This window comes from Anolis sagrei, chromosome 1 (assembly GCF_037176765.1).
Source record: "Anolis sagrei isolate rAnoSag1 chromosome 1, rAnoSag1.mat, whole genome shotgun sequence".
NCBI classification, from domain to species: Eukaryota; Metazoa; Chordata; class Lepidosauria; order Squamata; family Dactyloidae; genus Anolis; species Anolis sagrei.
Genome location: NC_090021.1, coordinates 3741088 through 3755933, shown reverse-complemented (window position 1 = coordinate 3755933; position 14846 = coordinate 3741088). Strand labels below are relative to the sequence as shown.

The 14846-nt window shown below is 44.0% G+C and overlaps 1 protein-coding gene across 8 annotated transcripts in view; it reads left to right on the top strand.

Annotated features, from left to right (window-relative positions):
• OTOF (otoferlin) overlaps positions 1-14846 on the top strand; it is a 127419-nt gene that overhangs the window by 34661 nt on the left and 77912 nt on the right. For all 8 annotated transcript variants that reach the window (XM_067471951.1, XM_067471991.1, XM_067472055.1 and 5 more), the window contains exons 3-8: positions 3134-3260; positions 5044-5098; positions 6589-6720; positions 8991-9053; positions 11538-11622; positions 12258-12417. In XM_067471951.1, coding sequence (XP_067328052.1) covers positions 3134-3260; positions 5044-5098; positions 6589-6720; positions 8991-9053; positions 11538-11622; positions 12258-12417 — 622 coding nt within the window. The remainder of the gene's footprint in view (positions 1-3133; positions 3261-5043; positions 5099-6588; positions 6721-8990; positions 9054-11537; positions 11623-12257; positions 12418-14846) is intronic.

Sequence of the window (14846 nt, the reverse complement as noted above, 5' to 3'; positions counted from 1 at the left end):
GTGGTGGAAAATCCTTGAGAACTTCTCTTCGGGGGCACCTGGCTTCCCGCTGGGCTCAAGTCACATGTGCTATTTAAAGACAATTATTTACAGGCCCAGCGCGCGACAGAACATGCTTCTACATAGAATCATAGAATCATAGAATCATAGAATCATAGAATAGAAGAGTTGGAAGAGACCTCATGGGCCATCCAGTCCAACCCCCTGCCAAGAAGCAGGAATATTGCACTCAAATCACCCCCGACAAATGTCCATCCAGCCTCTGCTTAAAAGCTTCCAAAGAAGGAGCCTCCACCACACTCTGGGGCAGAGAGTTCCACTGCTGAACGGCTCTCACAGTCAGGAAGTTCTTCCTAATGTTCAGATGGAATCTCCTCTCTTGTAGTTTCAAGCCATTGTTCCGCGTCCTAGTCTCCAAGGAAGCAGAAAACAAGCTTGCTCCCTCCTCCCTGTGGCTTCCTCTCACATATTCATACATGGCTATCATATCTCCTCTCAGCCTTCTCTTCTTCAGGCTAAACATGCCCAGCTCCTTAAGCCGCTCCTCATAGGGCTTGTTCTCCAGACCCTTGATCATTTTAGTCGCCCTCCTCTGGACACATTCCAGCTTGTCAATATCTCTCTTGAATTGTGGTGCCCAGAATTGGACACAATATTCCAGGTGTGGTCTAACCAAAGCAGAATAGAGGGGTAGCATTACTTCCTTAGATCTAGACACTAGGCTCCTCTTGATGCAGGCCAAAATCCCATTGGCTTTTTTTGCCGCCACATCACATTGTTGGCTCATGTTTAACTTGTTGTCCACGAGGACTCCAAGATCTTTTTCACACGTACTGCTCTCGAGCCAGGCATCGTCCTCCATTCTGTATCTTTGCATTTCGTTTTTCCTGCCAAAGTGGAGTATCTTGCATTTGTCACTGTTGAACTTCATTTTGTTGGTTTTGGCCCATCTCTCTAATCTGTCAAGATCGTTTTGAATTCTGCTCCTGTCCTCTGGACTATTGGCTCTCCCTCCCAATTTGGTGTTGTCTGCAAACTTGATGATCCTGCCTTCTAGCCCTTCATCTAAGTCGTTAATAAAGATGTTGAACAAGACCGGGCCCAGGACGGAACCCTGCGGCACTCCAACATATGTATGTCTTCCAACATACAAAAGGCATGTCTCTGTATTTCTTTGTAAAGAGCAGCATACAGCTTGCAGCTTACATTCATCAGTCAAGGGGCCTACTTTGACTTGTCAGGAGGGAGGGGGGATTGGCTTTCTTAGCTGTAGCCTAGGCTATGTTGTCCCAGTCTCTGTATAGATAACATGCCCCATTCCTGGAATGTTCCCCTCCCTCTTGCTGTGCCTGGACGCAGCTTGGCTTGTCCTGTCAGCTTGGGTTTCTGATACAGAGAGAGAACCTGATTTTTCTATACATTTCAGTGCTTGTAAAGTACATACAATTTATACATGAATCAATATCTGTTTTTTCCAATATCTCCCCATCACTTTCACAACCGTACATTTGAAATCAGCAATGGCTTTGATTTCTTTGGTATTTAAAGAGACGTCTTTCGAGATCTTCAGGGAAGTGTTTATTATGCAACACAAATGCATATTTAGCAAAACATATACAAAAAGAACTTGTTTCCTATGTCAACAAAGCATCGTTAAAGGCAGCTTGCTTTCAAAAGGAGGCGGAAATTTCGTTTGCGAAAAACGCATCCAAGGGGAAAATTATGCAAATGTTCATTCACACCTATTAAGAAGAAAAGTTCTCAATGGATGCAGGAAGCCAAAATCAATAATGCGGTTTATTATGCACAGGAGTCAATACATCTTTCCCTCTTTCAATTTCACTTTCTGAAATCCCTCACCTTGCAAAAAAGTTTTTATTCCATGTGCAAATACGAGTAGGGCGACACACAACTTTCCAGTAATAATGATGATCTTCCTCTTCCTCCTCTTGCTCTTGTTTTCTCCTTCTCCTTCTTCTCCTAAACGAGATTTTCTTAAAATGTCACAGACACTTAAAAAGGCAGACAGATTAGGCAATGTATGTTTCTGAATGAAATTGTTTTCCCTGCTCCTCCTCCTTTCTTCCTCCTTCTCGTCTTTCATCTTCTTCTTTCTTCTTCATCATCATATTCTTCTCTTTCTTCACACTCTTCTCTTTTCCTCTGTCCCTTCTTCTCTTCTTTCTTTTCCTCCTGTCATTGATATTCTCCTCATGTGTCCTCTCTTTTTTATCCTTTTCCCCACTTACTGTTCTTTGTTCTTAATTAACTCCTGCATTGATATCCCAACTTTTTCTCTTTCATCTTATTTTTCTTTCTTTTTCTTCTTCTCTTTTGTCATTTTCCTCATCTCCATCTTTTTCTCCTCTTTCTTCTGCTCTTCCAACTTGCTTTTCTGCATCTTACCTTTTTTCCTCTCCTTCCTTTTCCTCCTCTTGTTCATTCTGACCTCTTTTTCCTTCTCATCCTTCTCATGCATCTTCCATTTCCTCATCTCATTTTTCCCACTTCCTGTTCTTATCCCACCTTTTGCTTTAAACAGGATGCAAGGCAACTTTTCAATCACTTTCTTCCCTTCTTTTTCTTTACTTGTTCTTCTCTTTTTCCTCCATCCTCTTTCCTCACCCCCTCCATTTTCCTCATCTTTTCCCATCTTCTCCTTCTTCACCATCTCTTCCTCAATCTCCCATTTCGTTTCTTCCATCTCCACCTTTTTCTTCTTTTTCCCTTCCTCTCTACCTTTCATTCTTTCTTCTCTTTCTTGTTTTCTGCCTTTCCCTCTATTCTCTTCCTTCTTTGTTTTTTGCTGCTTTCTCTTCCTCCTTTTCTTTCTTCGCCTTTTCACATTCCTTCCTTTTTCACCTCCTCCTCTTCCCTTTTCTTCTTTTCAATTCTTTCTCCTTTTTCCCTTTTCTTCCTCCTCTGCCTTCCATTCTTTCTTCTCTTTCTCATTCTCTACCTTTTCCTCCATCTTCTTCTTCGTTTTTTCCTGCTTTCCCTCCTCCTCCTTCTCTTTGTGTTCCTTCCATTTTCACCTCCTCTTCTTCCTCTTTTTCTCCTCCTCCATTATTTAGATTCAGTCCAGTTAAGTATGATCTCAGCCATGTTCCTCTTTCTCTCTCCTTCCTGCCAGATGAACCGGCCGTCCTGGAAGCCGAGGACCTGGACCGCAAAGCCATGCGCCTGGGGGGCGGCCTGGACCCGGACACCATCTCCTTGGCCTCTGTCACCGCTGTCACCACCAATGTCTCCAACAAGAGGTGAGTAGCATGAGAAAAGGTCCTCCAGGCAGGGGACCCTTCCAGAACCAGGGCCTCCATGGACAGACCCTACTTTTGTTCATCTCAGCAGATTTGATGTCTGTTCCATCCCATCTTCCAAAGAACTTTGGACTTCATCTTCCCTCTCTTCTTCTTCTTTCTACATCTCCTTACACCTCCTCTTCTCCTTTTTCTTCTTCTTCTCCATCTTCTCTTCCTGCTCTTCTTTCTCATCCTCCTCCTTCTTGCACCTCTTCTACCTTCTCCTTTGTCCTCCTCCTCCTCCTTTCCCATTGAATCAATGGGATTTATCTATATGTTGAATTGCCCTATCTCAGGGGTCTACTGGGTTTGGACCTAACATAAGAAGCAAGGCATTGTTTTTAATTTATGTTCACATCCCTCAGAGTTCAAGTCCATTCTAAAGGCTCATATGGCCTCCTAGACATTGTTGGATTGCAGCTCCTATCTGCAAAGCCAATGGCAGGGAGTGCTGGCATCTACAGTCCAGCTTAGGCCTTGGCAAACTTCGGCCCTCCAGGTGTTTTGGACTCCAACTCCCACAATTCCTACCAGCCGATGGGCTGTTAGGAATTGTGGGAGTTAAAGTCCAAAACACTTGGAGGGTCAACTGTCTTTCGGTCTGCATAGGTCAGCAGCAAGCTATTAATGGTCGGCTCACTCCAACCCAGGCTGGCTTCAAACTCAAGACCTCTTGGTCAGTAGTGATTTAATACAGCTGGCTACTAACTAGCTTCACCACAGCCTGGAGGAGGAGGAAGGAGAAGGAGAAGGGGAGAGAGAGGGAGAAGGAGAAGGAGACAGAGATGGAGACAGAGATGGAGGAGGAGGAGACAGAGGAGGAGGAGGAGACGGGGGAGGAGGAGGAGGAGGAGATGGAGGAGGAGATGGAGGAGGAGACGGAGGAGATGGAGAAGGAGGAGAAGGAGATGGAGGAGGAGAGGGAGGAGGAGGAGATGGAGGAGGAGATGGAGGAGGAGGAGGAGGAGAGAGAGAGAGGAGGAGAAAGAGATGGAGGAGGAGGAAGTAGAGGAGAAGGAGGAGATGGAGGAGGAGGAGGAGGAGGAGGAGGAGAAGGAGAGGGAGGAAGAGGAGGAGATGGAGGAGGGAGAAGGAGAGGGAGGAGATGGAGGAGAAGGAGGAGAAGGAGGAGATTGAGGAGGAGGTGGAGGAGGAGACGGAGGAGGAGAAGCAGAAGGAGGAAGAGGAGGAGGAGAGGGAGGAGATGGAGGAAGAGGAGATGGAGGAGGAGATGGAGGAGACGGAGGAGGAGACGGAGGAGGAGGAGATTGAGGAGTAGATGGAGGAGGAGGTGGAGGATGAGAAGCAGAAGGAGGAAGAGGAGAAGGAGAGGGAGAAGGAGTGGGAGGAGATGGAGGAGGAGATGGAGGCGGAGGAGGAGGTGAAGACAGAGGAGATGGAGGAGGAGGAGGAGGAGGAGGAGGAGGAGGAGGAGGAGGAGGAGGAGGAGATGGAGGAGGAAGTGGAGGAGGTGGAGGAGGAGGAGGAGAAGGAGAGGGAGGAGGAGAAGGAGAAGAAGAAGAAGAAGAAGAAGGAGAAGTTGTTTTCACTCAAAGTTGTGCTCAATTCAGATAGTAAATACTGCTCCACTACAGCAGTCATAATACAGATTGATTTTTCTGCGAGACGTATTGAGAAATATATGCATACATACATGCCAATGCATACATACATGCCAATGTATAGAATAAGTGGCTTAATGTTTATTATTTTTAAGTATTCTTTAATATTATTCTTCCAGGTCAAAGCCTGATATCAAAATGGAGCCTAGCGCTGGGAGGCCAATGGATTACCAGGTCAGACGCTTCCGTCTTCCATGCTTTTGAATAGTCCATTCTCCCAAATCCCACTTTAAGATTTCCCTTACCACCACCTATTTTTGGACATTTGCAATTGTGATTGGTCGACTCTTTGAGTTCAGGACACTTACCCAAGGAAGGTGAAATGTTATACTATGGATGCATCTGCACTGTAGAATGAATGCAGTTTGGCCCCACTTGAACTGCCATGGCTCAGTGTTATGGGATCCTGGGAGGTGTAGTTTGGTGAAGCACCAGGGCTCTTTTGCAAGGTCTTTCGCCTTCTTTGTTGAAGAGGGTTTGTGCCTCATCGAACTACAACTAGCATCAAAGTGCATTCATTATACCACATAGACGCATCCTAGGCTAGCCAATGCAAAACCATATTCGTTTCCCCTTCTTAATCACGACTCAAGGCAAGCTTAAGTATCACACAGACTACATTGCACACAAGTACATATGAGTGTGATCATATGCATATCTGTATTGGCTCCTGATTTGCACCCAGGTACTTCTTAAATCTAGAGTAAATGTCCAATCTTGTGCAGATAGAAATAATAGAATCCTAGAATTGGAAGGGATCCCCAAAGCCCATCCAATCCATCCTACTTTTGTCAGGCAGGAAGACACAGACCAAGCTCCCCCAACAGATGGTCATTATAATGAATATCACGCCAAGGAACTTCTTTTAGCAGGGAGATCGGAACTGTGAATTCTAAAATAGTGAATCCCACAAGCTACCAACCTTTATAAGGAATATCACAGGAGGGAGATTGATAAAACAGGGAAAGATATAACTGTGTATAGCTATATTTGAATGACGTCTGAACTGAAAGGTTTTGAAACTGTTTCTTCAATTGTTTTCGCTGCCACCTTATTGTTTAGTATTCAGGCTGAGTTATATGTGTGGAGAGGAAACTTAGTAACACCCTTCTGTGTTACTGTACTGTTTATTTTCCTCAGAAGGTTTAAATACCAATGACGTTCACACACAGGCTGTTGTAAAGTGTTAACTATAATAAAACGTTTATTTAAGAGGCTTAAACTCTTCTGGTACAAATGCGTAATGGTTTCTGTAAGTGAATGGCACAAAAGCTTTTGGCTATGTTTGATGTACAATTCTTAGATGGGTATTGGGTTCAAATCTAGAGTTAACAAGCAGGAGATAATCTCAGGAAACTAATCTCTGATGATAATTCCAAATCAAATTCCCACTTTCTGCAATCTATCCAAACAACCTTGGCCTAGCCTTCCTCAGGAATAAAAGAAACAGACCACGGGCCTTTGGCAGACTATATTCCAGTATAGTTGGAAGGGACCCCAAAGGCCATCCAGTCCAACCCCTTGCTATGCCAGGAGACACTGTCCAAGCCCTCATGAGAGATGGCCATCTGCCTCAAAACGAGACTCCACTGGGCTCCCCAGGGGCATCATATTCCATTATCAAACAGGAGGTTATTCCTAATCCTTTCATCTGAATTCCCCAGGTCAGCATCACGGTCATCGAGGCCCGGCAGCTGGTGGGGCTGAACATGGATCCGGTGGTCTGCGTGGAAGTCGGGGACGAGAAGAAATACACCTCCATGAAGGAGTCCACCAACTGCCCCTATTACAATGAGGTGAGGCTCAACGCCATGTCTCCAGGTTCCTCCATACGTCGATATGAAGGGCCTTTCCTTCACCAAAGATGCTGCATCTACCATGGGGAACGGATGCAGTTTGACCCCACTTGAGCTGCCGTATCTCAAGGCTATAGAATCCTGGGAGTTGTAGTTTTGCAAAGTCCTTTACCCTCACCAAAGTACAAATCTGATGATTCCATCACATGGAGGCATGGCAATGTAAGTGGGGATCAAACTGCATTCGTTCTCCAGTATGGATGCATTCCTAGACTGGAACAGTCAACTGGGGATATTATAGAATCATAGAGCTGGAAGAGACCCCAAGGGCCGTCCAGTCCAACCCCTTGCCATGCAGGAAAAGCACCATCAAATCACCCCTGAGAGATGGCCATCCAGCCTCTGTTTAAAACCATCCAAGGAAGGAGTTTCCACCAGACTCCGAGGCAGAGAGTTCCACTGTTGAACTGCTCTTCTTATGGTTAGGAAGTCCTTCTCAATGTTCAGGCACTTCATTTCACTTTAGGTTCTATTCTATAGTTTTAAATATATATTCCCAGGCTGAAGATTCAGCAGTACGATATTCCTATTTTTAAGAGAATACAATATGACACACACGCACACATGCACACTTATCCATGGGATAAAATACAGCATTTCCTAGGTCCTTCAGCACCACTCTGGGGTATTTTTGGGTTGGACATCATTTGTTTTCTAAAAATTGTGAGATATTTTGGATCGCAAATGAGGGGAGGGGAAAATGAATGGGATAGTGATGATGATGATGATGATGATGATGATGATGATGATGAAAATGATGAAAAGTCTTCCTACTCCTCCCCTTTCCCCTTCTCTGCTTCTTCTTTTGCTTTTTCTTCCTCCTTCTCCTCTTCCTCATCTTTTGCTTCTTCTGTTTCTTCCTTCTCCTCTTTCTCCTCTTCTTCCTCTGCTTCTCCTCCTCTTCATCTGCTTCTGCTTCCTCCCCCTCCACTCCTCCTCCTACCTCCTTCTCCTCCTCTTCTTCAGTTTCTGCATTTCCTTCTTCCTCCTCTTCTTCTTCCTCCTCCTCCTCCTTCTCCTCCTCCTCTTCTTCTTCAGTTTCTGCTTTTTCTTCTTCTCCTCCTTCTCCTCTTTCTCCTCTTCTTCCTCTGCTTCTCCTCCTCTTCATCTGCTTCTGCTTCTTCCCCCTTCACTCCTCCTCCTACCTCCTTCTCCTCCTGTTCTTCAGTTTCTGCATTTCCTTCTTCCTCCTCTTCTTCCTCCTCCTCCTCCTCCTCCTCCTCCTCCTCCTCTTCTTCTTCAGCTTCTGATTTTTCTTCTTCCTCCTCCTTCTCTTCTTTCTTCATCTTCTTTCTCTTCCTCCTTCTTATCTTCTTCAGCTTCTGCTTTTTCTTCTTCCTCCTTCTCCTCCTCCTCTTCTTCCGCTTCTGATTTTTCTTCTTCCTCCTTCTCTTCTTTCTTCATCTTCTATCCCTTCCTCCTTCTTATCTTCTTCAGCTTCTGCTTTTTCTTCTTCCTCCTCTTCCTCCTTCTCCTCCTCCTCTTCTTCAGCTTCTGATTTTTTCTTCTTCCTCCTCCTTCTCTTCTTTCTTCATCTTCTTTCTCTTCCTCCTCCTCCTCCTCCTTCCTCCTCCTCCTCCTCTTCTTCAACTTATGCTTTTTCTTCCTCCTTCTCCACCTCCTCTTCTTCAACTTCTGATTTTTCTTTTTCATCCTCCTCTTCTTTCTTCCTCTTCTTTCTCTTCCTCCTTCTTCCTCCTCCTCCTCCTCCTTCTCCTCTTCTTCGGCTTTTGCTTTTTCTTCTTCTTTTTCCTCTGAATTTCCTCTTTTTCTTCTGAATTTTCTTCTTCCTCCTCCTTTTTTCTTCATCTTCTTTCTCTTCCTCCTCCTCTTCTTCTTCAGCTTCTGGTTTTTCTACTTCTTCCTCCTTCTCTTCTTCATCTTCTTTCTCTTCCTCCTCTTCTTTCTCTTCCTCCATCTCTTCCTCTTCCTTCTCTGCTACTGCTATTGCTGTTTCCTTTTACTCTTCTTCCTTCTCCTCCTCTTCCTTTGCTCCTTCTCTTCATCTGCTTCTGCTTTCTCCCCTCTTCTTCCTCTTCCTCCTCTTCTTTCTATTTGTCCTTTTCCTCTTCCTCTTCTCCTTCTCTGTCTCTTCCTCCTCTGCTTCTGCTCCTTTCTCCTCCTTCTCCTTCTCCTCCTTCAAATCCTTGATGCCTGTTAAGCTTGTATATATTATATATATATATAAATCCTCTTTCTTTTCTTTCCAGTACTTTGTATTTGACTTCCATGTCCCACCGGACGTCATGTTCGACAAAATCATAAAATTGTCGGTGAGTATTCTCTTTTTGTGCATAATTATTACTATTCTGATAAGGAAAAAGATTATTTTTATATATAATTTTTAATATATTTTTAATATTTAAATGCAAAACAAATGTACAAAATATGCATTATTACAGGACTGTTCTTGTCTGAGTGACTGCTGATGAAAGCAAGAGGTAACTTGCTCAGCTAAGAGTAACGAAGTTTAAACAAGTGATGGATCTACACTGTAGAATTAATCTAGTTTGACACCACTTTTAATTACCATGGCTTTGTGTGTGTGTGTCAGGAGTGACTTGAAAAACTGAAAGTCACTTCTGGTGTGAGAGAATTGCCTGTCTGCAAGGATGTTGCCCAGGGGATGCCCGGATGTTTTGACCCCACATGGGAAGCTGGAGCTGAGAGAGGGGAGCTCACCCCGCTCCCTGGATTTGAACCACAGACCTTTCAGTCAGCAGTCCTGCCTGCACAAGGGTTTAATCCATTGAACCACTGGAGGCTTCTCATGGCCATGGCTCAATGTTGTGGAATGATGGGACCTGTCATTTGGTGAGACAGTAGCACTCTGCCGGTGAAGACGAAAGACTTTGTAAAACTACAATTCCTAGGGTTCCTTAGCAGTAAGCCATGGCAGTCAGAGTAGTGCCCAACTGCATCATTTCTCCAGTTTGGATGCACTTTAGGATAGATAAAGCCCCATAATTCAGTTTGAACCTGCATTATAAAGTTAGTGTAACTTCATTGTATTGCATTAGATAAGTCTACACTGAACATATAATGCAGTTTCAAGCTTCATTGTATGGCAGTAGATAGGGTTTAGGTTAGAGTTCACTACTGTTCGTCCTGAGCTTAGTTCCTGCCTGTTCCATTCGGAAAAGAAGGAATCGTAGATCCTCACTTTGGGGCAGAAAATAATCCATGCTGTTTTTATTCCATTACTAGCTGTACCCGCAACGCATTGCTGTGGCCAACCTTCCCTCCCTCTTTCTCTCCTTCTTTCTTTCTCTCCTTCCTTCCCTCCCTCTTTCCTTCCTTCCCTCTTTCCCTTCTTCTTTCTTCCTTCTCTACCTGTTTCTGTTCTCGCTTCCTTGGCTCTTTGGTTCCATCCTTCCTTGTCTATTTCCTTCCTTCCTTCCTTCTCTCCCTCTTTCTCTCTTTTGTTCCTTCTCTCCTTCCTTCCTTCCTTCCCTCCCTTTCTTTCCTTCTCTCCTTCTCTCCTTCTTTCCCTCTTTCTCTCCCTCCTTCTTTTCCTCCTTCTTTCCTTCCTTCATTCTCTACCCTTCTTTCCCTACTTCTTTCCCTCCTTCTTTCCCTCTTTCTCTCTCTCCTTCTCTCCCTCCTTCTTTTCTTCCTTCTCTACCCTTCTTTCCTTCTTTCTCTCCTTCCCTCCTTTCCCTTCTTCTTTCCCTCATTCTCTCCCTCATTCTCTTCTTCCTTCCTTCTCTACCCTTCTTTCCTTCTTTCTCTCCTTCCCTCCTTCTTTCCCTCCTTCTTTCCTTCCTTCTCTCCCTTGCTTCTCTACCCTTCTTTCTTTCCTTCTTTCTCTCCTTCTCTCCTTCTTTCCCTTCTTCTTTCCCTCTTTCTCCCTCTCCTTCTCTCCCTCATTCTCTCCTTCCTTCCTCCTCTACCCTTCTTCCTTTCCTTCTTTCTCTCCTTCCCACCTTGTTTCCTTCCTTCTCTCCCTTCCTTTTCTACCCTTCTTTCTCTCCTTCTCTCCCTTCTTCTTTCCCTCTTTCTCTCCTTCCTTCCTCCTCTACCCTTCTTTCTTTCCTTCTTTCTCTCCTTCCCTCCTTGTTTCCTTCGTTCTCCCCTTCCTTTTCTACCCTTCTTTCTCTCCTTCCCTCCTTCTTTCCCTTTTTCTTTCCCTCTTTCTTTCCCTCCTCCACTCCTTCCTTCCTTCTCTATCCTTCTTTCTTTCCTTCCTTCCCTCCTTCCTTCTTTCTTTCCTTCTTTCCTTTATTATTATTTTTTATTAGCTTTATTTCTATACCGCATTTTTCAGCCTAATTAGGCGACTCAATGCGGTCTTCCTTCCTTCCTTCCTTCCTTCCTTCCTTCCTTCCTTCCTTCCCCCTTTCAGTGTATGTGTTTTGTGTGTATATATGCATATATGTGTATATGTGTGTTTGTGCATATATATATATATGTGTGTGTGTGTGTGTGTGTGTGGTTTTGTCCCCTAGGGTTGAGAAAAGCGGTATAGAAATACTATGTATTTAAAAACTATGAAATACTATGTAAATAAAAATAAATTTTATGTAAATAAAAATAAATTTTGTGCGTTCTTTCTAATTTGTTTTTTTTCTTTTTAAATCCCTTCCACTGTGTTTTTATGAGTGATGGTCACTGGTTGTCCTGATCGGTGTCTTGTGTCCAAATTTGGTGTCAATTCATCCAGTGGTTTCTGAGTTCTGTTAATCCCACAAACGAACATTACATTTGTGTCTATATAGATGGATATCATGGGCCTCATGCCTTCTACCTTTTCCCAGGTGATCCACTCCAAGAACCTCCTGCGCAGCGGGACTTTGGTGGGCTCCTTCAAAATGGATGTCGGCACCGTTTACAGCCAGTCAGGTAAGTAAACAAAGGGAGGAAAGTACGAAGGAAGGAAGGAAAGGAACAGCTGGTAGGCTGTTAGGAATTGTGGGAGTTGAAGTCCAAAACACCTGGAGGGAGGGCCCAAGTTTGCCCATGCCTGGTGTAGATGTATCCTGATCTGCAAGGAACTCCAAAAGTTGCTGGAAGTTCACTATTTCATAAGCAGATTTAAGAGGGAAGGATGTTGCCTTCAGGCCTGCAAATCTGCAAAAGTGAAAAGGCATGACATTCCCAGGGTGAGCGACTTCCCTGCAGACGCATAGGAGTCAATGTGTGATCATTCTCTGCTAAAAGCAAATCCATGTCACTGAAAACCTTTCATGCCTGGCTGTCTGGCACATTGCAACCCTTGGGGACCATGGAGATTACCTTGGTGATGCAACTAGAACACATTGCACTTTCAGTGACCATTGTATCCAGAATCCATAGGCTAGAATCCTGCAGATGTTGGCTATTTTTGCTTCCTGTGGATTCTCATGTTTGTACAACTGGAATTGCACCTATATTGCCACTATCATGCGGATTCGCATTGTACACGGGTGCTCATTGCACCTGGAAGAAGCATGTTCGGATGCAGCGGCCACCCCAAGGTCTCTCCTGTCTCCTTGCAGAGCACCAGTTCCACCACAAATGGGCCATCTTGTCTGACCCAGATGACATCACAGCTGGGCTGAAGGGCTACCTGAAAGTGGACGTTGCGGTGGTGGGCAAAGGGGACAACATCAAGACACCACACAAAGCCAACGAGACGGACGAGGATGACATCGAAGGGTGAGGAGGAAGGGGTGATGGCCCTGGGACCTCTTCCCTTTTGGCATCACTGGATGGAACTTTCTGCCTTATCTATCTATCTACCTTTGTATCTGTCTATCTACCCATCCATCCATTTATCCCTTCTCTCTTTATCTGTCTGTCCATCCGTCCGTCCGTCCATACATACATACATACATACATACATCTATGTACCTATCCATCCACTCATTTAACCATCTATCTATCTATCTACCTAACTACCTATCCATCCTTCTATCCCTCTATCCCTCTATCCATCCATCCATCCATCCATCCATCCATCCATGTATCTATCAATCTATCTATCCATCCATCCATCCATCTATGCATCCATCCTTCTATCCATCCATCTATCTATCTATCTATCTATCTATCTATCTATCTATTCACCCATCCATTATCCATTAATCCATCTATCCATCCTTCTATCCATCTAAACCTCTGTCTGTCTGTCTGTCTGTCTGCCCTCCCATCCATCCATCCATCCATCCATCCATCCATCCATCTATCTATCCTATCTATCCCATCCATCCCTATCTATCCCATCCATCCATTCATCCCTCTATCCCTTTATCCATCCATCCACCCATCCTTCTATCCATCCATCTCTCTCTCTCTTTATCTCTCTATCTATCTATCTATCTATCTATCTATCTATCTATCTATCCATCCATCCATCCATCTACCCATCCATCTACCCATCCATCTATGCATCTACCCATCCACCCATCTATCCATCCATCTTTCCATTCACCCATCCATTATCCATCCATCCATCCATCCATCCATCCATCCATCCATCCATCCTTCTATCCATCTAACCCTCTGTCTGTCTGTCTGTCCGCCCTCCCATCCATCCATCTATCTATCCTATCTATCCATCCATTCATTCCTCTATCCCTTTATCCATCCATCCACCCATCCTTCTATCCATCCATCCATCCATCCATCCATCTCTCTCTATCTCTATCTATCTATCTATCTATCTATCTATCTATCTATCTATCTATCCTATCTATCCATCCATTCATTCATTCATCCATCCCTCTATCCCTTTATCCATCCATCCATCCATCCATCCATCCATCCATCCTATCCATCCATCCATCCATCCATCCCTCTATCTATCTGTCTGTCTGTCTGTCTGTCTGTCCGTCCGTCCGTCCGTCCATCAATCCCTTTATCCATCCATCCATCCATCCATCCATGCATCCACCCATCCATCTATCTATCTATCTATCTATCTATCTACCTATCTATCCATCCATCAATTATCTATCCAGCCATCCAGCCATCCTTCTACCCAACTATCAATCCATCCATCATATATCTATCCATCCATTCATCCATGTTCTGCTTGATTACTTGTCAACTCCATGCTTAACATGAATACACAACCACAAGGAATAATATCCATATCAACAATTTATCCACTGTTCATTGAATTTTCAAATCTTTTACCTTTTAGTCAACTCATCTTTTGATGATTATCTTAATAACTCCCCAATTGTATCCGCTTCCAATGGGATTAATCATATCTTACCCTTTTGATCAAACATAATCTAATTGTGTTCCAACAATTTGAATATAATATCTTTTTTATATTGTTTGATTTCCCATTAAGCAATTATTGTGCGTGACCACAAATGATACGAATGCAAAGAGTTTATATAGTCCATCTTTTAATCTCACTAAATCGTATTGTATTCCAGCATTTTAATATAGTATCTTACTGTATTTCCCTTTTCAATATAGTATCTTTGTGTATTTCCCTCTCATTTTAAATGTTTGATATCCAAACAGTGCTTCTTGTAGGTCAGAGCACAGTCCAGGGTAACTCCCAGGTACTTGAGTGCGCTGCAATGCTCCAGTGGGATTCCTTCCCAGGTCATCCTCGGAGCTCGAGATGCTTGTCTGTTCTTAAGATGGAAAGCACACATCTGTGTTTTAGCTGGATTAAGAATCAGCTGGTATTCCCTGGAATAGGCAGTAAGAGCACCTAAAGCTTCAGAGAGCTTCTGTTCAACCCTTTCAAAGCTCCCTGCTTGGGCAGTGATGACACAATCGTCAGCATAGATGAAACTCTCTATCCCTTCTGGCAGTGGATGGTCATTTGTGTAGATTTATTTATTTACAACATTTCTACCCCACCCTTCTCAACCCCCGAGGGGGGACTCAGAGCAGCTAATATTGGCAACAATTCGATGCCGCAATAACAAAACAACATTATAAAACCATAATTATACAATAGATTAAAAACAATCACATTCGTGTATTGTCGAAGGCTTTCATGGCCGGAATCACCGGGTTGTTGTAGGTTTTTTCGGGCTATATGGCCATATTCTATAGGCATTCTCTCCTGACGTTTCGCCTTCATCTATGGCAAGCATCATCAGAGGTAGTGAGGT